Raw genomic sequence first — 24,725 nt, forward strand, 5'->3', positions numbered from 1 at the left:
GCCAATTTTCCCCAGTGAACACTCGCGGTATTGCAGCGAAAAATCCCCTTGCGGCCCAAAAAGCATTTTCCCCATAGACCACTACCAGAACCCTGTCCTTGGCTGTGCTTGCCATAGTCTGGATAAATGGATGGATTGATAGATGGATAGATAGACAGACAGATAGATAAATAAATAACATAGCCGTGGGAACATTATTTCAGTTGGGGGGTTTTGTTGTTGACTTTATTAAATATAAATATATTAAATGATCCCCCATGCATAGAGACACTGCGTGCACTTACGCATGAGGCACAGCAGCGTGACTTCATTGATTATTTAAATCTCTAGACATGCCAACAGGATCGTTCAGGATTTAATAGTAATTTATGTTTTGTGTTCTACACATCCAAAAGGTCAGCTGTTACACACACACACATACACACATACACACAGTCCTCCTGATAAATGTTGAGCTCCATCAGAGCTGTCTAAAAAATTATTTCAGAAGCTAAAAGTTTAATTCTGGAGAGTTTCCTCTGTCCTGTCAAGTTTAGAACTCCAGTTTTTAGTTTTGCTGCTTAAGTGTCCCACAATATTTGCTGCAGTGACATCACTGCATACATGGAAACATTGACAATTATTAAAAACAGCCTCTCTAATCTTTGAATTAAATCATTAAAGAAAACACTCATACATAAATTTAAACACACAATATGTAATTTCAGCCACTAGGGGTCTCTCAATCAAAACAATAACAAAAGACAGAGTGTGATGACGTTGTGAAGTACTGTGGGATCATGGCAGTTGTTGTCTTCATTGTTAAACAACCAGCTTCTCCGGGATAGGATTATTCTAGTGTTCATCATTCAGGATGTTTTTACCGGGAGCTGAATTACCCGCAGAGGTCTCCTCCTCTCCAAAACACCTTTAAAAAAAAAAAAAAAAATCAATACCTCTCCGATCATGTTTGGCGAGCACCGGACTTCCTGGAGGGGCTGTTAGCCGAACTGCTGCTAATGCTGCCCAAATTTGCCCAGTTTATTTCTCTGATAACTTAAGATCCAGACATTGGACGACTAAAATTCTTCATCCGGCTAAAAGATATAGTTAAAAACTACCAAAATTTATCATGAAAATGTGACTTAAGATTTGGCAAATTTTTCATCGGCGCAGCCCACATACTCAGCTCTGCTGCTCATCCCATAAATGCATGTTCCTTACAAATGTGGCACCATTTAAAAGGAAAATGAACAGGCTTTCCAACGGTATAAGATTTATTGCCAAGAAACATTGTTACAACAAAGAAATAATCTATCAAACACAAATTTCCTTACTTTTTGTGCTATGTTTAATATATATGATGCATTTTTTCCTGTTAAAAAGGCAGACAGTGCATCTGTCCAATCAGCGACAATCCTTGTCAATAGCAGGTACTTTTCTTTTCCAATAGCAGTTGATGTTGTTGAGTCTACCACATTTTGGTTGTGGTTTCTGTTTTGCTGTTGTAATTTCTGATTTGTTGTTGTGTGTTCTCTTTTATAAATTGGATTTGCAATTTGTTGTTGTGTTTTGTTATTTGCCGTTGTGATTTGCAGTTCACGGCCACCGTACATAAATCCTGAAATTCCACTGTCCGATCATACAGTACCAGTCAAAAGTTTGGACACATCTTCCAAGTGTATCCAGTATGTGACATTTCAGTAAGACTTAAGCAGAGGGGTATTCCATCAATGCAGCTAAAGAAAGCTGTGCTTACTTGAAAAAGCCTTGCTTGAATTAACGTCAGCTTTCACTTAAGGCTTAAGCCGTTCCACTAACACAATTTAGCCATGTCTAGTCAATGTTAACTCTAGCCAGGCTTGAATAAGCTTCCATTGTGCTTGTGCGTGGAGTACATAAGCAAGCTTGTGACCGGAAGGTCGTCGGTTCAGTCCCATGGGACGGCAGGATAAGTTGGGATGTGCAAAGTGAAAAGCAGTGCTATCTTGTACTTATTGTCTTATATTGTTAATAAATTAACATTCAGATCACTGACTGTGGCTATATTATCAGTAGGCTAGATAATATCAGATGTATGTTTAAAATTATGGTGTAGGCAACTTAGGAGAACCAACTTACCATTACCAACTACACAATCATCTGTTTGACACATTTTCTCTTTCGCAGGATGTCCATTCATCATCACCTCCGCCCGTCAGACATTCTTTGACACACAGCTAAATTAAGCTTGACAGTTAGCCTGCCATGGAGCAGGCTAGTTCTGGAGTATAAATCATATAAGCCACTGTGATGGAACAGAACTCTCACTTAAATTAACAAGCCCTATCGCAATAACACAGGCTTTTTCTTTATCCAGTTTGATAGAATACCCCTCTGATTTCTCTTCTGTGTGTTGTTGACAGGTGACAGGTGTTTACCACAATGGCACCTGTATTCTGGTAGCAATGTTTTTTTTAAACAAACAGCTTGTGGGATGCCAAATGAAACGTTTAGCTGAAGCTCATCTACATTCCCCCCTCAGCAGATGAATGTGTCTGTAAAGCTGCTTTCACACAGTCATCTACTGAAGGAGGGTAGTTTGTCTGTGCTCATTTTAATTCTGAATTTTAAGGTGTGAATTGACACGCAGGCATGTCAGAGGAATTATCTTGTTCATGTATATATTGTTTTCAGTCATTCATTATCCAAGAAAGTTTCTGTAAGAGCAATTTGCTCTCTTTCAGGAACATAAATTGTACAGTACAACCACTGGTCAAGAGCACCTCAGCGCTACCAGTCACAACCCAACTTTCTAGCCTTTTGGCCACCAAATTATGTAGAATTGTTATTCACTAGTGCAGTGCCCCTTTAAAACATGCCTGTTTGTTTGTAAGTCCATCCCTGACCACAATGTGGGTTGCAGTGGCAGAATGGTGCTGTCTATATTTCCATTCATTGAATCCACATGCAGAAGAAGAAGCAGAAGCAACATTGTTTGATGTATTTTTATATATTTCTGAATGTGCCTGAGACATCTTGCACTAAGTCTTGCACATAAATGCCAAGTTTCATTCAAAGTAACATTACAGAGTGCAATAGTAGAGCTTAATTCTCTTAAATGTTTTCAAGTCATTAACACTATGGATGTAACCCACCTCCAACCACAATGTGGATTGCAATGGCAGGGTGGCGCTGTCCATATTTCTGCACGTTGACTCCACGGGCAGAAGAGGCAGCAAATCAATGTTATTAATAAGGTATTTTTATATATTTCTCGAGAACCGCTCATCCAGACAACTTCACACATCAACATTGCACTTCCTCATTTCCCCAGCAATCCACCTGCCAGGTATGAAGTGGATAGGATGAATGGTTGTTGAGATATGCGAAGGATCAATTTACATACATGTAGAGATTCCTAGCTTTATATGGAGAGATAATTACCCCTAAAGGAAGCAACAGAGGGACAATAATTATGATTAAAGAAGTTCTTTTTTAGTTTTTAAGCTTGAAGAAATTCAAACAAATTAATGTTTTGCTCGTCTTTCCTTTTACTTTTTTTGGGTTATGACATTTATGTCTGCAAGACTAAATAATTATTATTAATGATAAATAAGTTATCCAATACAGCTATAGTCCTCCTCTGAATCATTAACAGATTAAATGAACAACTATTGTTCCCAAAATCTCTGCAATTATTTTTTTTACAACAGTCAAATCTGAACTTTAAAAATAATTTCTGAAATAAAAAAAAAACAAAAGTGCGCTGGACATGCCCCTGGTGCACTGCACAGAGCACGTTTGACTGCGATCTGTGCCACGTACTGGGTTCACGAAAATAGGGGCCACAATGTCTTCATGATTTTCATAGACCCACACCAGTAACACATCCTGACCAAGTCTAAACTCTGTAAGAACAGAAGATTAAAAAAACGTATAACCTTAGCCCAAAAGGAAAATTTGAGATAATTTTGGGGTGGCAATTCCAATACAGATCCCCCACCATATATGGAAAGAGGTCAGACTTGCAGTTGCAAAAAGATAAGATGTTATTGATCTGCAGGAGGGAGATTCACATGAATCAGGCTATAAGAGGTAGGAAACTGATAAAGAACTATCTACTTTCTTTTTTTTCTTTTTGTTTTATTTATTTCATTTAAAAATGAAATTCAAAAGTTTTCAAATTACTGTCCTACAATAACTCCAGCACAGTTTTCCTCCAGCAGCGGATGAAATTTTTGTTGTGCCACAAATGCCCATGTAATGGTAAATCTTAATGTTTCAGCTGTTTATCAACAACCAGTGGCAAGATGCAGCGAGTGGGAAAACTTTCCCTACCATCAACCCAGCAACTGGTGAGGTCATCTGTGAAGTTGCAGAGGCTAATGAGGTAAACAAACTCTCTGATACATACGGACTGCTTTAACTCCAGTCATGTATTCTCCAGTGAAAATGGGGAGCATTTGTGGGTAACATTTACTGTAGCAGAACATTAAACTGAAATTGAACATACAGAAAGTCCAACTGAAATAAAAGTGCATGTTTATCTGCCTCAACATGCAGATCTGCCCTGTAAACCACATGTTCTGTACTCTACATGTTCTTTATTTTTTTCGTTTCATGATGGCGCCTTCTGTCTATGCATTAACCAGCTGGAGTATTGTTTGTTCTCTGTCTACACAGATGGAGAACTTCCTTTCATTCATCATTTTAATTTGAACATATCTGTTTCATAGCAGTTAATAACAATAACAAAGAATCTTTTCTTGACTTAGTTGCAAAGTGCTTTCCTAGAAAAGCAAAATAAGAAAAAACTGAATAAAATCAAATGCAAATTAAAACAACAGATGAAATCTGCACACAGTGACAATAAAATACTATTAAAAGTAGATAAAAATATAAAACGCCAAACTTGGAGAAATTAAAAAGAACAAAAAAGGATGTTTTGAGAAGTGATTTAAAAGACATTACAGATGTAGCCTGTCTAATATGGTCACAGGCTCCTGCCTGTGTGGCTGATCTACTACACCCATACACAACGGCTTGGTTTAACATGCAAAACTTGCTCTCTGTTCCATGCACCTGCTTTAAGACCCGTGGTGATCGAGCTTTTAAGGCCGTGGCACCTAAACTATGGAATGCTCTGCCTGCACCCTTATGGTCTGCTTATTCAGTTTATTAATTTAAAAAGCAGCTAAAAACACCTGTTTAGACAGGCGTTTGGGTAACCTGTAAGAAGTCGGCACTTTATGTTTATAAGTTTTATTGTGTATTTTTATTTTTTACTTTCTTCTATGTTTTTTACTGTATATTTTATTACATATTGTGTATTTCTTTATTGCTTTGTATTTTTGGTGGCATTATGCTTATGTGAAGCACTTTGTGACTAATGTCTGTGAAAAATTTAAATTTTACTTGCTCACTTACTTAATCTCAAATGACAGGGGTACAAATTCTGGGGGCTTAATCTGCAAAGGCCTGGTCAACCTTTATCACTAGCTGAGACCTAAGAATAATGGAGTCAGCAAATCACTGAGATATTTGATACCTTTAATGTCAACAGTGAGATTTTAGAATCAGTGAGGAAACTTACAGGGAGCCAGTGTAAATTGGGTAGAATATTATGTTCATATTTTGTGGTGCCAGTTTGAGCAATTTCAGCAGCAGCATTCTGCACTAATACGGGCTGGTGAGCTCTGATATTTTATTTATTTATGGATATCGATTTATGAATCAACAGAAAAGATGTGGATTATGCTGCGGGAGTGGTCTATGGATATTTTGTTGCAGTTTAATGTTTTGACTCTCGGTCACCATCGGAATCCTTTGTAATTTTATATTTTCAGATGAGTATTCCATTAGAACTGGGTTAATCATGTTGTGGTGGTATATTTCCAGGCAGATGTAGATAAGGCGGTGAAAGCAGCACGCAATGCCTTTAAGTTGGGATCATCGTGGAGAAGGATGGATGCTTCTCAACGTGGCCTACTGCTCAACCGATTGGCTGATGCCATTGAGAGGGATGCTGCCTACCTCGCTGTGAGTCATGGGGGATGGGGATGCAATTTGATAAAAAATGTTTCATAGAATTTTAAAATGTAGAAATTAATAGGATATCGTACAAAGCGATGCAGATTTCAGGATTTAGGAGGTACACTTGAATGCGCCATGAAGTCTTAGACTTATCATAAAAAGTGATGTAGATTTCAGAGTTTACGAGGTGCACCTGAATGACCATAAAGTCCCTTGTTTTAACAGTCTATGGTCGACGCTTTACAAAGCTATGTAGGCTTGGGCTGTGCGATATGATGATATATATTGTGTGACGAGAGAAAAATTTCTATCGTTTCATGCTCCGTCGTTTATATCGTTGTGACACAAATCACACTCTTTACGGCAACATTTTTCGTCATTTGGAGTCTGTCCATCTTTTTTGCGGATTACATTGATAAATTACTCCTCTTGGCATTTTACTCGCAAAGCTTTTATTGCACTTACAGTAGGCTTGCCGCGGTGGTCGATGTTAACGGTGTTACACGGTGTTGGGACACACACTGATTACAGAACTTGCCCACCGCCCATACCGTAGTTTTGCTTTTGTCTATAGAAACGAACACATTTATTTCATTTTCGCGCATCAGCCCCCACGTTCATCAAATTAAAAAAAAACTCCAACTTGTAAAGTATCAAACGTGTTATCAATACTTATTCAGACGAGAGACGCTACAATTGTAAGATGACTGTCTGCTCCGGGAGCGTCTTCAGCAGCAGCAGAGTCGCAGCAAAAAGAAGCAGAGTGAGACGTCTGTTCTCCGCCCTGCTGCTGTAGACAAACGTAATGCTAGCTGTTCGCGGGCAGCTACTCTCATGTCTCGGTGCTCTCTCTGGATGGCAGGCGAGTTCTGGTTCTAAGTGGCGGTCGTCCTCTGGCTCGTCCCCGTCTGTGTGCGCCGCAGGCCGGCTGTACACGGAGGACGACCTGTTTGCAGCAGCCAGAAGCCCGCCGTCACTAACTCTTAAATAAGATGAAGATCTAAACTAAAAATTTAATGTTAAAGATCAAATTAAGCGCTCTACGGATGAGTGTCATTGACGAATATCTTATTTTGTAAAATGTCCGGTGTAACCGGTAATACCGGTGTTGTCACGAGTTTATTAGTCGGTGGGAAGCTTTCCTCACCGTGGCATCCCTAACTAACAGTAACATAACGAGTTAAGTTGTCGTCAACTCTCCGCTGCTGTCTGTCTCCTCTGCTGCGCTGCACACACACGGAGGGCTCATGCATGGGACACACAGCCTGCGTGAGCGCGCGTGTGTGTCGCGGAACCTCTTGCCTTTCATTTCGGCGCCCATGTTAACAGATTAGAGCAGCCACACAGTCCGCGTGAGCGCTATAACATATCTGTAGAATATGTCATAGAGATGAAGCGTCACCACTGCAGGTCAGCCTGCACGGTTTTCCTTATTTTTTGTCAGTTTCCCTCCTGAGTGTGTTTAGCTCGTTTGGGGATTTTCTTCACTTGGAGCGGTGACAGCAGGGTTTAACTGGCGGAATAATTAATATAATGAATAAAAAAATCGTCCTTTTGGCCTTTTATTGATGGCCATTATCAAAGCCAAACTCTACTCCATGTAGAAAGATTGAGCTGGCAGTTGCAGCGCCACAGCAGCAACGCTGTCTGTGGGGCTGCAGGATAGCGCCTCAGAGGAGGGAGGAGTCACGGTGCAGATGTCCGTGTCTGCTTGTTTGGGAATATATTAGAGAGAGCGCAGGAGTGGGTGCATAGTCCAAAATTAGAAAATCAGTTTGTGGTGGGCAATGTGTTATCATGGCGGGCTGCCACAAATAAATGAATGTATGGGAAAAACTGATGAATTTAATCTTAAATGTGTTTAGTCTACTACTTGAAAGGACAACGCACATTAATCAACATTTTGTGGCCAAGTGTTGTCTTTTATTTTATTTTCAGCTTCCTGTCATCTACAACCCTCCACCTCCAACATATGGACATAAACCAGACTGTCAAATATAAAACAAATACTATGTTTATCTTCTTCCAGATTGTCAACAATACGCTTAACTTTCTGAACATCTTTTCTTTTGCTTATTAATAATGTATATTGTCTATTATATGTGGAAACACATATCACATAATATTTCACAATTTAATTTGGTTCCATGTTATACATAGCATATACATGTGTCTGTGTATGCAAGTCTTTGCATATAAAATTAATATTGTCTTGTTGCCACAGGAACTGGAGACCCTTGACAATGGGAAGCCATACACTGTTTCCTACTCTGTGGATCTGCCCAATGTGGTGAAATGCTTCAGGTAATAAATACACATCACAGGGTTTGTCGTCTTTTAACACTTCATTGTGTGACTTGGTCACAAAATGACACTGGCTTGTTACTTCTTGCCAATGCATTTGGCTGCCTCAGTCTAGGTGGATGATACCATTTTATCTAGCTCTTTAATATAATATCATTGGTAAGACATACATGAGATGAAGAAGCTATGCTTTGAATTTCTGGAAAAAAAAACCTTAAGATTTAAGCACAAGTGTTGTGCTAACACGTATCTAAACCAGCTGTATTGTGTCTAGGTACTACGCAGGCTGGGCTGACAAATGGGAGGGAAAAACTATTCCCATTGATGGAGACTATTTCTGCTACACGAGACATGAACCCATCGGAGTCTGTGGACAGATAATACCGGTGAGGGAGGTGGGGTTGAAGTGGGCAGGGAGAAAAAGATAAAAATGCTCTACATCCTGTTAGATAAATGTTCAGTTTAAATGGTAAATTGCTGCATTTATATAGTGCTTTACAGTATGCCTCTCATTCACATGCACATTCACACACCGATGGCAGCAAGCTAAAATGCAAGATGGTGGCCTAAGCATTGGGGGCAATTTGGGGTTCAGTGTCTTGCCCAACGACACTTGGAAATGTGGACAGGAGGAGCTGGGTATTGAACCACCAATGCCAGCATTACCAATGATCTTTGTGTGGGTGTGTGATATTGAGCATCCATTTTTACATGTCATGATAAAGATATGCAGCATATATTAATAGACATTAGCTTATTTACCTTTCTATCTGGCTCAGTATTTTAATTTTTCTCTACCCATATTTCTACTCCGTGTTATGAACAAAATTAGGAATATTTACACTTAACTAAGGAGAGTGCATTGCCTCTTCAAAACGTGCCTGTTCTGAACAGGCGAACTGCTTATTATTTCTCGAGAACCGCATATATAGACGTGGCTGAAATTATTGATACCCTTGCATTTTATTAAAATAATGCACCATTCGCCCTGAAAAGTGAAATTAAAAGATATTTTATTATCAATGCATGTCTATGTTTGGTTTGCAGTGGAACAAAACAAAAAAAGTTGTGAAAATAACTGAATTCATGCTTATTCTACAAAGACATTCTAAATTAGCCTGGACAAAATTATTGGTGCCCTTTTTGAAGTTGTAAGAAATAATTGATTTGTAGTGATACTTTAAGCAGACTATTTTGTTTGAATTAGTATCACAGGCGTTTTCAATCTAATAATCACACATGCAGCCAGTTTAAAAGGAGAAAATTACTCACTCTGCTGTTTTGTATTACTGTGTGCATCACATTAAACATGAAAAACATGAAAAAAGAAGGAAAACTAGAGAGTGATCTGAAGACTTTAGAAAAAAGGTAATAGCCAAGCATGGTTAATGTAAAGATTACAAGACCATCTCTAAAGAGCTTGATGTCCCTGTGTTCACTATTGCCAATATTAATAAGAAATTTAAGGCCCATGGAACTGTAGCCAACATCTCTGGACATGGTCGCAAGACAGATGAAACAAAATTGGAGCTTTTTGGTAAATCACACCAACCCTGTATTTACAGAAGAAAAAATGAAGCCTTCAAAGAAAAGAACACCATGCCTACTGTGAAACATGGAGGAGGCTCAGTGATGTGTTGGGGTTGCTCTGCTGCCTCAGGCATTGGGTGCCTTGAATCTGTTCAGGGCACAATGAAATCAGAAGACTTCAAGGCATTTTGGAGCGAAACATACAGCCCACTGTTAGAAAGCCTTGTCTTAGTCGCAGGTCAAGGGTCTTCCAGCAGGATTATGATCCCAAACATGCATCAAAAAGCACCCAAGAGTGGAAGAGAAGAAATGTTGGACTGTTCTGAAGTGTCCTGCTATGAGTCTTGATGTGAATGCCATTGAACATCTGTGGAAAGAGCTGAAACTTCTAGACGGGAGACGGCACCCATCAAACCTGAGAGAACTGGAGCAGTTTTCTCAAGAAGAGTGGGCTGAACTAACAGTGTAGAAGTGTAGAAACCTTATTCAGAATTACAGAAAGTGCTTGACTCCAAAGGCTGTGCTACAAAATATTAAGTTAAGGGTACAAATATTTTTGGCCATGCCTTTTTCATTTGTTTTATTGTATTGAATAATATGTTAAGTTGTAAATCAAAAGCAAAGTTTTGCTTATGTTCAATGTGAAGTAAAGAATAATGGATACCATATACTTCTGTCAGTTTGAACTTAATACAGAGAATATTTAGTTTTTTTAAAAAAAAAAAAGGTGGAAGGGTACCAGTATTTTCGGCCACGTCTGTATATGTATCTATTAAAATGATATGGACTTATTAAATTAAATGGTTTAAATCCAGACAGGGTTAGGGTTAGGGTAACTTTACCAGTGGGACAAAACTGAGGTTGAACTGAAGAAGCAGTTGACGGCCTTTCATTGGTTGATTCTACTGCCAATCAAATGTGTTTGCGCACCTGTTTTGCGCTTCCTGTTGTTTTGCTGCCCCGGCCTCTGATTTTTTTCTTCTGTGTTTGCTCGTTCTTTTCTCGTTCTTACTCAGTGGGGCGTGCCTCTGTCTTTCTTAGCAAGTCAGAGTTCAGAAGCCCCGCCCTGCTGTGATGTGACAGTGTTTATACCAAACAGCTCCTGCTGAACTCAGACACGGAACTGAGCAGCTTGCTGCTCACTTGTTTATTCAAAGTTTATTAGTATTAAATGTGTCATGTATCCAAATTGCACCAAAAGAGTGTCTGTCTCCACGATAAATAATCTGTTGAGTGTTTGATGGTTGTTTATTTGTGCTTTAGAACGTAACCACAGTGAAACAGAAAATAATGTATATTTTAATGTATTTCTGTCATTCATGGGCTTTCTCTCTCTCAGAGGAAGTTTTCCAGCGTGTCTCTCTGTTGCCCACTCGTGCTTTCAGCCCTCTCACTCTCTTTCTCTTGCTTTTTCTCGTCTTTTTTAAAACTAGTGCAGTGCCCGTTCAAAATGTGCCTGTTCGGAATGGCCCGATTTTTCAATACGTTGAGAGAGTTGTGTCCATCCCCTAAACGCCTCTCATGCTATCGGTAGACATTACAATATACACCCCCCAATATAAACACCTCACACGCAGCCTTTCAGTAGACGCTATAATTTACCCATGTTCCCTAAACGCCTCACATGCATCCTATCAGTAGACACTACAATTTACCAATGTTCCCAAAATGCCTCACACAGAATATCTGGAGACTACAATTTTGAGTTGAGTGAAAGTTGATCTGATGAACTGTAGTGCCCATTCAAAATGTGCCTGAGACATCCTGCACTATGTCTTGAACATGCAGTACTGTGTAAAAGTTTTAGGCACCCTAGATAGATTCTTATCCATTATGCAATACCATCAGGGAGGTGTCTGATTGGTCCCAAATTTATTCATGACATGACAATGACCCCAAGCAAACAGCTAGAGTCATAAAGAACTATTTTCAGCAACAAGAAGAATAAGAATGATGAGTCCTGCAACAGATGGCATGATATGGCCCCCACAGAGCCCTGATCTCACCATCATGGAGTCAATCTGGGATTACATGAAGAAGCACCTGAGATGGCCTCCACAGAAGAACATTCTTTCTCCAGGATGGTTACAACAACCTACCTGCAAATTACCATGAAAAACTGTGTTAAAGTGTACCGAGGAGAACTGCTGCTGTTTTTAAAGGCAAAGCTGCTCACAGCAAATATTGATTTTATTTAGGTTTCTACTGTTTACTCAAATTTGTAAGAAGTTAATTGATAAATTAAAACAATTTATAGCAATATTTTTGTAAGCATTCCCACTTTACTTTTAGTGCCTAAAACTTTTGCGCAGCACTGTACATACAAAGATCCCGCGTGTGAGGAAGGGGAATAGAGCTTTCGCTCTAAACTTTTTCAATTCATTCTCTATGGTAATTCTTATCACTATGGATATAATCCCACCTCCGACCACAATCTGGGTTGCAATGGCAGAGTGGCACTGTCTGTATTTCTGCTTGTTAACTCCACGGGCAGAAGAAGCAAATCAACGTTGTAGAAGCAACATTGTTTATGAGGTAGTTTTATATATTTCTAGAGAACCACTCAGCCAAATAACTTTACACATCGACATTGCACTTCCTCATTCCCCAGCAATCCAGCTGCAAGGTATGAAATAGATGGGATGAACCGTTCTTGAGATATGTGACAGACATACAGACATACATACATACATACATATATACATACATACATACATACATTCCTTGCTTTATATAGTGAGATTTGTGGCCGTTCTTTAGGTGCTAAGATTTTGCTGAGAATTGTGTGTTTGGGCTCATGAAGTATGTTTTTGAGGCATTCCTGTTTAGAAACACAAAACATTAAAGAAATGGAAATGCATACAAATAGCCTAACACAGACCCCTGTGGCTGCAGAAACTGTAAAATTTAGTGTTGAGAAAAATGGGTGTAAAATCTGTTATCAGATACACACAGATGTAGAGACACTCGCTTGAGGTTAAATTGACAGATTGAAATTGTGTTACTTTAAGCAGAAGCCTTTTTTTTTTTTTTTTGGCAAACTTTAATCAGTTCTGTAAAGTTATTTGTTGACTGTCACACGACTGTCGCCCAGTCAAAGAGATAAATTCGTTCAGGGTTCATGCACAGTGCTAAAAACCTTTTTTGTTGTCACAGCTTTCTCTTCTCTCCTCCCCCTCTCCTTCATTCCCTGCAGTGGAACTTCCCTCTGTTGATGCAGGCCTGGAAACTTGGCCCTGCCCTTGCAACTGGTAACACTGTGGTGATGAAAGTTGCAGAGCAGACGCCACTCACAGCACTCTATGTAGCCAGCCTGATTAAAGAGGTACTTTGTTTCATTTTTCTTCATATACACTCAATTTAAGTGCAACACACTGGAACATTAACATTAATGCAATATTCCCATTAACCATTAACCTCTTATTCAATAGAATCTCCATTTTTTTTCAGGACAACATAGCAAATTCTGTACTTTTTCAACCATTCATTTTGATGGACTTGTACTGAAGCCCACACTAGTCTTGTGTGTGTGTGTGTGTGTGTGTGTGTGTGTGTGTGTGTGTGTGTGTGTGTGTGTGTGCGCATGTGCTGTTTTATCATTGACAAAGTTGTAGTATGCAATCTGTCTTTGCTTATCAGGAGTTGTTTTCAAGTTGTTAGCCTCAGTATTATGGGCTAATATGATGTGGCTAAGTGTACAGTACCAGTCAAAAGATTGGACACACCTTCTCATTCACTTAAATAAGAAAGTGTGTCCACACTTGACTGGTACTGTATAAGTGTCAGAGGCTACTTTCCCCCTTAAGAGAGATAAATGTCAAAAAGGTTTCCTCTGACTCATCTATCAGACCAGGTCAGGTTTTATATTCCTCCTAGAATACTAGTGATCCTTTTACACCATGCACCATTCTTTCAAGTGGGATAAGGAAATAAAGGATAATGATAATTAAGATAATTTGCTGTCAGGCTTTCTTTATGAAAAACATGTTTTTATAGGATGTGTGTATGCAACTACACTGTGTGAACCATCATTCTCTCTGAGGTTATAAGCACAGAGCTCTTTGTTCTCCTCCTCTCTGTAAAACAATTCCAGAGTTTTACCAGGAAAAAGTATGGCAACATTGCATCGTCTGAGGAAGCACTGGCTTCCTGTTCATTCAAGAACTGGTAGTAAAATGTCACTGCTTAATTACACAACCCTGTGTGGCCCTGCTCCCCAGTTTATGACAGGGTTGTTGACATTTAGCCATTCAATGATTCATTAGTCTCAGCTTTCTTTATTTTTAATGGACACATGCGTTTATGCACACAATGCAGTGGAAAGATTTAATTTGTAAACCTTACAATGTTAGGTTTCTGTTGATTATGTCAGACAGCTGTCAGCTCTCGAGGTTTGTGCTGTTTTATGTAATGGTATTATACTTAAAGATCAACTGAAATTAATTAACATTTTGTTTTTCTGCTACAGCATTTGCTCTGCAAATCACTTGTTCTATGTTCTTGTTCTATGAAAAATCTGAAACCAAAAGGGAAAAATGTATAGTTTATATTTTTTGGCATCCCTTAATTTTGCATTAATTAAACAGAATACTGTTAGTTCTCCATCTATGTAGATAGATAACTTGTTTCCATACAGCCAATCAAATGGACTGTAAATAGACTGTACTTGTATAGCACCTTTCTAGACTTCCGACCACGCTTTTACACTATGTGTCACATTCACTCATTCACATACATTCATACGCTGAATGGGTACAGGGGCTATCATGCAAGGTCCCAACCTGCCCATCAGAGGGAACTAATCATTCACACACATTCATACATTCATGGCACAGCCATCAGGAGCAATTTTGGGTTCAGTATCTTGTCCAAGGACACTTCTACCTCCTGAGCCACAACCGCCCAAATCATGTATAAAGCGATAACATGGCGTTTTATCATAGGCAGAGCAGATGGTCACACGGAGCCTGATATCAACCTGCTATACGACATATGAGCCACAGACTCTGAACAACAACCCACATTAGATTTCCTGCTAAAATCTCCTTCTTATCTAACCTACAATCATGAATACACATCTTGTCCTTCAACTTAGCTTGTTGAACGAGCCACCAAACAAACCTATACTGGAGAAAAGTGCACCGCTAACATCAGTTAGCAGGCTAGATAGCTAATTAGCTGCTCAGCTGCAGCACATTAAGCAGCATGTTAACATGCCTGCAAATGTCACTTTGGTTTGGTTAGATGCTGATGTGGTCCTTACGGTGTAGCCCCACTGTATGCAACCAATACGTATAAACTTGCATCCATCCTGCCCTGCCAGTCGCACAGCCAGCACACACAGCTCTTCAGTCTCTGGTGCTGCAGCAGATTGGCTTTCTTGATGTGAGCACTGTTTGAATTTTTGAATTTGTCTCACCTTCTTGTTGCACAGCCAGCTTGGTCCGCATTGCCAGGTATCCCAGCATCCTTTGTGCAGTGAATTAGTCGCTTCCCATAGACAATGAATGAGTGCTGATTTAGTTGCCAGTCAGTTCGTGTACAGAGGGGCAGCACCGTTACTCTTCAACACCACTACTAACAACATGACAAGTTGCTACGGCAACTGAGTCTGCCTGCTGCTGTCAATCAAACACAAACATGCGCCCCCAGCTGGCTGAGACAAAAAGGAGAATTTCTAATATTTCTAAATATCTAAAAGACATCTTTTCTTCATGTTGATATTTATATAATAATTTATATAATATAATAATAATAATTGATACAAAATATTACCAATATATTTAAAAAAGCAGGTTGACATTATTTTTGACCGCAAAGAGGGATGATTAAATGTGGTTTCACTTATTCAACTGAATTTGTAGTTTGAGTTGCATTTGCATTTTATGTTCTTTACAGAGATGTACTCAGTAATAATGACCAAGTGGGTTTTCTCAAGCCTGTGACATGGTTCTGTTTTTAAAGGTGGGTTTTCCTGAAGGTGTTGTGAATATCTTGCCTGGCATGGGGCCATCAGCTGGGGCTGCCATAGCAAGGCACATGGATGTTGACAAGGTGGCCTTCACTGGATCCACAGAGGTAAGACAATACTTCCGCCCTTTGCTTTCAGTTATTGTTGACAGGTTAATAACATACAGTGTTTCCCCTATAGTTGTACAGGACTGGTAGGATGCCAGGCCAACAAGAACCCCTGCCAGGCCAAAAAAAATTTTTTTAATGCCAAAAATTACGCCAAATATTCATTCATTCAGAAGTCAATAGCGTTTGGGAGCCTCTGTGCAGCACTGTTCCGAAATGTGAGTCAACCTCTGTGTCGGTGCTTGGGAAACTCTTGGTAGTGTAGCTCCTGTAAGGAATAGGGCAATGGCTTATGTGTGTTTAGTGAGTGAGAGAAAAGTGACGGTCAATGCAAGCAGAGCAGAGGAAAAGGTTAGCAGTAAGTCAGCAGTGTGTCAGTTAATAAATGCAGCTTCTCAAGACAAAGAAAAGTGTCGTCTGTTGTTTCCACTGCTAGAAAAGTCAAGGGGGTTAAACCCCAAAGTTGGCAACAATGGGTTAGCCTGATGGTCGTAAACAGAGAACGGAGAAATGTGTGGCTGCTGAGTTTTGCTCTGCACATGCCCCCACCCACCTAAGGCTGCCATCACCCCAAAGCAGTCAACCTAGGGGAGACACTGACATATATGTACGAAAACAAATTAAAAAGTCAGGAGATTTATTTATGACCTCTTGGGGGCAGAAAGACTCAAACAATCACAAAAATGTAAACCCTGTTGTCAGGGCCAACAAATTTAGATGGAGGTTGTTCCAAACACTGTATGTGGTGCAGGTCAAACAGCACACAGAAACAGACCAACCCGAACATGAATCCTGGTCGTGGAGGCATCATGCTGACAGACAAGTGGGCAGTGAAAGATTTTATTCGCTAGTGAGACGATGACCCCAAACCTAAAGGTCAAAGCTGCACAGATATAGATAAAAATCAACAATGTAAATGTCCTGCAGCTTGTTGCACTGGCTGAACTTTTTTGACTACTAGTAATTCCATGGAGCAATGGTTTAACGTGAGTCCCCTTTTTGTTTGTTCTTGAGCATATGCATTCTCATGCATACACCTCTTCACATTCTATTTTCTGTGTTGTCATTTGATTTCGATTAAAAACAATTAATTCTGCCAAAAGCTAAATAATTGTCCTTTTTACATATGTTTTCATGTAAATAATTAAAGCTATAATATGTAATTATTCCGCATTAAAATTTCTAAAAACAACTAGACCTATGTTATATATTTTGTTGAGTTGTGTACTTACATTATCTCAAATGTTTCCAACAATTTTCAAACCCAGAGAAATCTGAAATTGTAATCAAGGTAACGGACTGTTTCATTTGGTCTCCTGTCAATGGCGTCATACCCCTCTACCGAAGAGTATAGTGCACAAGATGCATGCCTCTGTGTTGTGTTTGTCTGCTACAATTGTGTCTACCAAAGAGTAACTTAAACACATACAAGTTAATACATCAGCGTTGTGCTGTTTGCCAGAATGGTGTCTACCAAAGAGTAACTTAAACACATACAAGATGATACATCAATGTTGTGGCTGTTCAACAGAAACTTTTATAAATTGACTTTTATTCAGTTTTAAGTCACATTTTCATGATAAATTTTGGTCGTTTTTAACTATATCTTTTAAGCGGATGAAGGATTTTAGTAGACGGATGTCTGGATCTTAAGTTATCAGAGAAATAAACTGGGCAAATGTTGGCAGCATTAGCAGCTGCTCAGCTAACAGCCCCTCCAGGAAGTCGATGCTTGCTGAACATCCTCTGAGAAACATTGATTTTTTTTAGGTGCAACAGCTGTATTCAGTGTTTTTACCATTTTTAATCTGTGTGTACGTTTGTTTTTGGATAGGAAAAGACCTCTGCGGATAATTAGGCTTACGGTAGAGACCTGCTGAACGTCTGGATCTTAAGATATAAGAGAAATAAACAAAGCAAACGTTAGCAGCAGCTTGGCTAACCACCCTTACCGGATGTCTTACCTGTAAACACCGGGTCCGTTTGTTTTGGAGAGGAGGAAACCTCTGCGGGTAATTCAGCTCCCGGTAAAAACATCCTGAACGATCAACACTGGAATAATCCTATTATTACGATGGTTATGAAGGATAAGGTTGTATGATGGTTATGAAGGACAAGGTAGTTATAATGGTTACGAGGGATACGGTGGTTATGATTTATAAGGGGGCTATGATGGTCATGAAGGACAAGGTGGTTATACTGATTATGAAGGATAAGGTTATGGTGATTATAAAGGATAAGGTGGTAATGATGGTCATTAAGGGTAAGGGGGTTATGATGGTTGTGAAGAAATAGGTGGTTGTGATGGTTATGAAAGATAAGGTTGTTATGATGGTTATGCAGGATAAGGTTGTTATGATGGTTATGAAGGATAAAGGGGTTATAATGGTTATGAAGGAACAGGTGGTTGTGATGGTTATGAAGGATATGGTGGTTATAATGGTTATGAAGGATAAGGGGGTTACAGTTGTATGCAAAAGTTTGGGCACCCCTTGACAAACAACATATTTTGGTGATTTTTTTTAATAGAAAAGATGTAAACACAGTGTCTCTAGGATGTGAAAAAAACATTACTTTTTATGTCATAAATTGAACAAAAATTTAAAGAAATATAGCTGCAAGCAACAATTGGCAGGTTCAAACCTTTTTGCACTCAACAGAAGAAAGCAGCTCAATCACCACCATCCACCCCCATGCTTAACAGCTGGAAATGCTGCTAATTTTTTTCTCCAAATATACCCATGCTGATTGTGGCCAAAGAGTTTTATTTTAACTTAATCAGTCCACAGCACTTGTTTCCAAAATGCATCAGGCTTATGTAGATTTTCGTTGCCTACTTCTGTCGTTTGATTTTATGATGAGGAGGCAGGTAGGGTTTTCTTCTACTTACTTTTCCATGAAGGTCTTGTATGTGCAAGCATCCCTGCCCAGTGGAACGGTTGGGTATCGTTTGAATTTTATCGATTCTGATTCCGATTCTGCTAATTGATTCTGGTTCTTATTGGGGCTGTGCAATTAATCGAATTTTATTTTCGATTCCAATTTTGGCTTCCAACGATTATGAAAACAAGATAATCGAGATCAAATGATTATTGTTTATTATTGTCTTTTCATAATGATGCTCTTGTTTTATCTTGTGCTGCAAATCTAGCACACCCCAATTCCTTTACAGCTAGTGAGTTTTCGCCCCTTCCTAAACGCCTCTGACAGGCATTGAGTGTATCTGTCCACAGAACTGGCTGTCTGTCCAGCCTTCACCAGGCTAACTGACAGCTGAAATTTACTGAACCAAAATAGTTTGCATGCCGGCTCCACGGGAAGAAATAAACAGAGTTTGTGCTTATTGATTCATTGGTTTTATTTCCTCGCCCACTGTAGCAAGTGAATTTGCGTGTAGTGAAACCGGGTCTAATTGGTGCTTCCTCCACAGGCTCCACTTCACTCGCTACCCGACAGACCTGCTGTTTCTTCCCACTTTAACCTGAATAACAAACCAGGTCTTGATGCTCCGGTTGGATCCAAATGGAGAGCCGGGGCTAGCTGAGAGGCTAGCGGAGCGTTAGCCACAGCATGACTTGAGGGAAGCACAGCCAGTTAGCCTCCGCTAGCCTCCCAGCTAGCCCCGGCTCTCTGTCCGTGGAGGTGCTGTGGTGTTCAGCTACACAGATAGGAAACCCCTCGGCTGACAGGATTTACCACTCTGTTTGAAAAAACTTTTTCTTCTTCTTCTTTTTGGTTTATAACAGCGGTTGGCAAACAGTGTATTAGGTGCATTACCACCACCCTCTGCTTCGGACTGTGGACCAAAGATTAAATCCTACACATTAATCCTGTCTGTCTAATAAACTCAAAGAAAACTACTGCTCCACCCACTTAGCATCATCAAAGTTTTAATGCTGAGCTCCGGAACTCCAGTCTTCCTAAGTTATTCCCTCATATATTGTCTTTCTTGATCATTAGTACAATCTATTATTGCATGTGTAATAGTCTCCTCAGCCAGGTGGAAAAAAAATATGTGCATACAGTGCTGCCTGAAAGTTTGTGAACCCTTTAGAATTTTCTGTATTTCTGCATAAATATGACCTAAAATGTGATCAGATATTTACACAAGTTCTAAAACTAGATATAGTGAACCCAATTAAACAATCATCTTTTTCATTCATTTATTGAGGAAAATTATCCAATGTTACATATTTGTGTGTGGCAAAAGTATGTGAACCTCTAAGATTATCATTTCATTTGAAGGGGAAATTACAGCGGGGTGTTTCAATCAATGGGATGACAATCAAGCGTGAGTCTGGGAGGCCCTGCCTTATTTAAAGAAGAAAAATCTGGGTCTTCATTATCAAAGTCTGAACACAGGTTTGTGGAAGTGTGTCATGGCTCAAACAAAGGAGATTTCTGAGGACCTTAGAAGAAAAGTTGTTGATGCTCACCAGGCTAGAAAGGGTTACAAAACCATTTCTAAAGAGTTTGGACTCTCAGGACTGTCAGGCAGATCGTGTACAAATTGAAGATATCCAACACCATTGTTACCCTCCCTAGGAGTGGTCGAACAACAAAAATCACACCAACAGCAGGCATGTATACACAGACACTAGTCCGGGAGGCCACAACGGACCCCAGGGTAATGTCTAGGAAACTAAAGGTCTCTCCTGCAGTGGCTACAGTCAATGTTCATGAGTCCATCATCAGGAGAGCATTGAACATCAATGGTATGCATGACAGAGTTGCGAGGAAAAAAGCCACTCCTCTCCAAAAAGAACATTGCTGCCATCTACCTTAACCCATCTGTGAAACATGGTGGTGGTAGTATCATGGTTTGGGCTGCTTTGCTGCCTCTGAACCAGGACAGTTTGCAATCATTGATGGAGCTATGAGTTCTGAGTTGTACCAGCACATTCTACAGGAAAATGTCAAGGTATCCGTCTGTGAACTGAAGTTCAACAGAAAGTGGGTCATGCAGGAAGACAACAACACTAAAAACACAAGTTGTTTTACCAGAGAATGGTTAGAGCAGAAGAAAGATAATGTTTTGGAACGGCTGAGTCAAAGTCCTGACCTTAATCCTAAAGAAATGCTGTGGAAGGACCTGAAGCAGGCAGTACATGCAAAGAAGCCCACCAACATCCCTGAGTTGAGACTGTTCTGTAAGTAGGAATGGGCTAAAATTCCTCCAAGCTGATGTGCAGGGCTGATAAACAGTTACCGGAAATGTTTGGTTGAAGTTATTGCTGCAAAAGGGGGTCACACCAGTTACTGAAAGCAAGGGTTCACATACTTTTGCCTCCACAAATATGTTAGATTGGATAATTTTCCTCAATAAATAAATGAAAAAGATGAAAAAAAGATTTTTTTGTCTCTTTTGTTTAATTGGGTTCACTTTATCTAGTTTTAGGACTTGTGTAAATATCTGATCACGTTTTACGTCATTTATGCAGAAATACAGAAAAATTCTGAAGGGTTCACAAACTTTCAAGCAGCACTGTATATCAGCATTGGCAATTGGCAAAAATGAGAGTTAAAAAGTAATCATGATAAATAATTGTGATCTCAATATTGACCAAAATAATCATGACATGATTTTTGCCATAATCGAGCAGCCTTAGTTCTTATTGATTCCCAGTTTCGATTCCAAAAAGACGTCAAATGTTTAGATTAGAACAAAAATATCTTTATTCTTTTAAGCGTTTTTGACTTTCATTGTTTCATTAAAATAAGTACATTCAAAGAATCTTTAACTGAACATTCTGCTCTTGTTGAGTGCTATCTGTCTCATTTTGCCCTTAATGACATAGTGTACTGTCACTGTAAAGGTCAATTCATGGACTTGCGCATGGACACAGAACAGTATGTGGCTCCATTTGTACTTTTTTGGAGGTCTGCGGACACAGACATCACATGTTCGCACTAGTAAACGGGATTACAGCATGATAACTTTCCAGAGTTGCAAAATCCAGTCTGTGAATATTACGGCTGGTGACTCAAAACATTGGGGAGGACAGGAGGAAAACCAACAAGGAATCTTACAACAAACAGCATCATACTACATCATTGTCCCCCACCTGATGAAATCGGAGGGGTTGGGGGCAATTTTATATGCCAATAAAACAATTTGCTTTCAAAAACAAAAACCCCTCAATGGTGAAAAGGCTGCTTCTTTAAAGACATTTAACATATACATATTGTTTCTAAACAAAGAAGTGCTCATTTTAGCCATGAAGTGGTTCAGAATGTGTCATTTTACCAAAGTGAAATTCAAATTTATAGTATTGTTCTATTGTGACAACAGATTTATGTTCTCATCAAAAACAAACAACATATCACATGATTTACATGTGTTTCCTATGTATTTTCTTAGTGTACAGAAATATATGAAGTACCACAAAGCTTATAATGTGACAGAGGTACAGATCAGCGCTGAACACTAGAATGACTGAACACTAAAACATTCACAATGTAAAAGTGTAGGTTCACATCAGAAAGTATTAATGCATGTATTAAATACATAACTTACACACTCTTATCTATATGCACGGCATACAAAATATAGTCTACAAAGCTGACATGTTAACACTTGTTGTTCTAGTTACTTTAAGCTTATTACTCAATATACGGCTCAGCTTAAAAACGAACTGAAGAAATTGTCACAACAAGCCGCTAGACCTCCTGCACACTCATTCACAAATCACACATCATCAGGTGATTGAACAACCACTCAATTAGAACGAGATCAATTCCAAATGAATGAGTGAGTCCAGACAGCTCACTGTAACTTCAACAAGCAAACTACCCACAGCACATTGTATGATCTCTGCTGCATTCTCATTAAGGAGATAAATTCACACAACAGCCACAGAAACATTTAACCATCAGAGATGAAATTAGCGACCAAAGAGATAGAGAGAGAGAAGCTGTATCTGACTCACGTTATCTGATGTCTTCTTCTTTCTATCATGGAGGTGAAGTATCCATGTCATAATGTCCATTTGTGGCTGTTGGTCATCTTGTTTGTTAGTTCACAGAGCTTAGTGGCTGCTGGTTAATTCGTCTGATATCATTAGCAACAATGACAAACAAGTTAACTCCTGGTTGTTTCTCCAGTTGCTTCCAGGGGGCATCCTGCTGCTGCTGCACCACACAGTCCACATCCATTCTCCCGTTAGCTTAACAACAGTCCTAACCATTCCTTCCATGGATGTATAAAGAGTCTTTCAGGGCTGCTACAACAAGCCAACTGTTGAGTTGGATAACGCAATGAGCTATCTACTGCTCGTTATCTACTGCTGCTACTCTGCCTTACAGTGGAGAGAATTGAAGATGAAATCTGGAAACTATCATTGCACCAACGCAATGTCAATATTGCATTCTGGTTGTTGATTGGTTAGGGAGGACGTCCTCCCTTGGAGCATCATTTTACGTATCTTGGCCAATCATAGATTAGCATGAAATAAAACTAAGTTCATTAAATCGATGTAAGAGATCTGTAGAGGACAGCAGGCACCCGTCCTCCTCTGCCCCCAAGAGTTATTTTTTGAAAACAAGAAGACAACTTAAAGGAGCCTTGCTGGTAATGTAATCCATGCATTCTGGAGCCTCTCTATGCACCCTGGACTCAAGAAGTGATGGCATACAACTGGGGGTCACTCATCAGGATGGGGAGAGGGTCAGCTCACCCCCCTGCCAACTCTGCTATCAGGCTGGTCCAGGTTTTCAAATGTAAACATCGGATTAGACATTAAGCAAGACCATCTGTACATCCATCTCAACATTGAAGGAAGAGGAGCTTCTACCCTCGGGCCACCGGGATCCTGGATGGGATTGCTATGTAGGACTGTCCTCTGAGGCCGTTTATTGTACCACAGAGCATGCCTGTCAAAAACTGTGTCAAGTTCAAAGCAGTTTTTCATCAGAAAAAAGACCTGAGCTGTGTTTCATGTGTGCTTCAGAGTGCTTTTTGGACTACTGTTGATACTTACTGCTGTATTGCTTGAGCGTGTCTGTCTGGCCAGAGCAATCAACGTTGATGGAAAACCTGGGACACCAAGTGATTGGGCTTGGAAAAAATGCTGGCTCATGGCCAGTTGACACTCCTACAGTGAGTTTTCATCATAACTTACTGCAATATTTTGTAATCTATTCCTCTGTCCTGCGGCATGGACAAGCCCAGGTGCTAGAGCGAATCACTGATCCAGTGGACCAGTCATCTGCCACACTGTTTCGGAGAATAGCAGGTCTCCTCAACACTGTGAGGGGAAGATTTAATGTTAGGATACAGATAAAATCTAAAAATAAAAATAAAAAATGATCGTCGTTCAATGAAAATTTTTGGAAACTAGTGAAATCTAGAGATCCTGCACTGAGGGAGGTAACTAAAACTAGAAGAGACACTGACATGCTGATGTATAAAGGTAAGAAACCAAGTTATCCAAGAGCTAAGAGAAGCTAAATCTCGTTTTTATCTCAATATATTGAATGAGGCAAAAGGCAACAGTAAATTGATCTGGAAAAACATTGATAATCTCACAAGGAGGACCCAAAATTTTTAGGAGATTTAAACTCAAAGACCAGGGAAAGTTAATTGAAGGTCATCTTATTGTTGCTTCTGTCTTCAATAATTTTTTTCTTGAGTCTGTATATGAGTTAGGAAAAGGAAACTGGATATTGTTCCTATAGATGCTACAGGCCAGGTTTTCAAGCTGGTAGAGACTAATGAGTTACAAGTAAACAAGCTTAAAAAGCTCCAAAAGTAGAGGTGCTTTCCAATTTGACACTATGTTTGTCAAATCACACAAAGATATTTTAACTCCCCCTATTGC

The 24,725-nt window shown here is 39.5% G+C and overlaps 1 protein-coding gene across 1 annotated transcript in view; it reads left to right on the forward strand.

Annotated features, from left to right (window-relative positions):
- The window catches only part of LOC121906420 (aldehyde dehydrogenase, mitochondrial-like), a 43,451-nt gene that overhangs the window by 1,050 nt on the left and 17,676 nt on the right, over nucleotides 1-24,725 (forward strand). The window contains exons 2-7 of the mRNA XM_042425290.1: nucleotides 4,247-4,351; nucleotides 5,860-6,000; nucleotides 8,219-8,298; nucleotides 8,573-8,684; nucleotides 13,025-13,153; nucleotides 15,793-15,906. Coding sequence (XP_042281224.1) covers nucleotides 4,247-4,351; nucleotides 5,860-6,000; nucleotides 8,219-8,298; nucleotides 8,573-8,684; nucleotides 13,025-13,153; nucleotides 15,793-15,906 — 681 coding nt within the window. The remainder of the gene's footprint in view (nucleotides 1-4,246; nucleotides 4,352-5,859; nucleotides 6,001-8,218; nucleotides 8,299-8,572; nucleotides 8,685-13,024; nucleotides 13,154-15,792; nucleotides 15,907-24,725) is intronic.

Source organism: Thunnus maccoyii, chromosome 10 (genome assembly GCF_910596095.1).
Source record: "Thunnus maccoyii chromosome 10, fThuMac1.1, whole genome shotgun sequence".
Taxonomy (NCBI): domain Eukaryota; kingdom Metazoa; phylum Chordata; class Actinopteri; order Scombriformes; family Scombridae; genus Thunnus; species Thunnus maccoyii.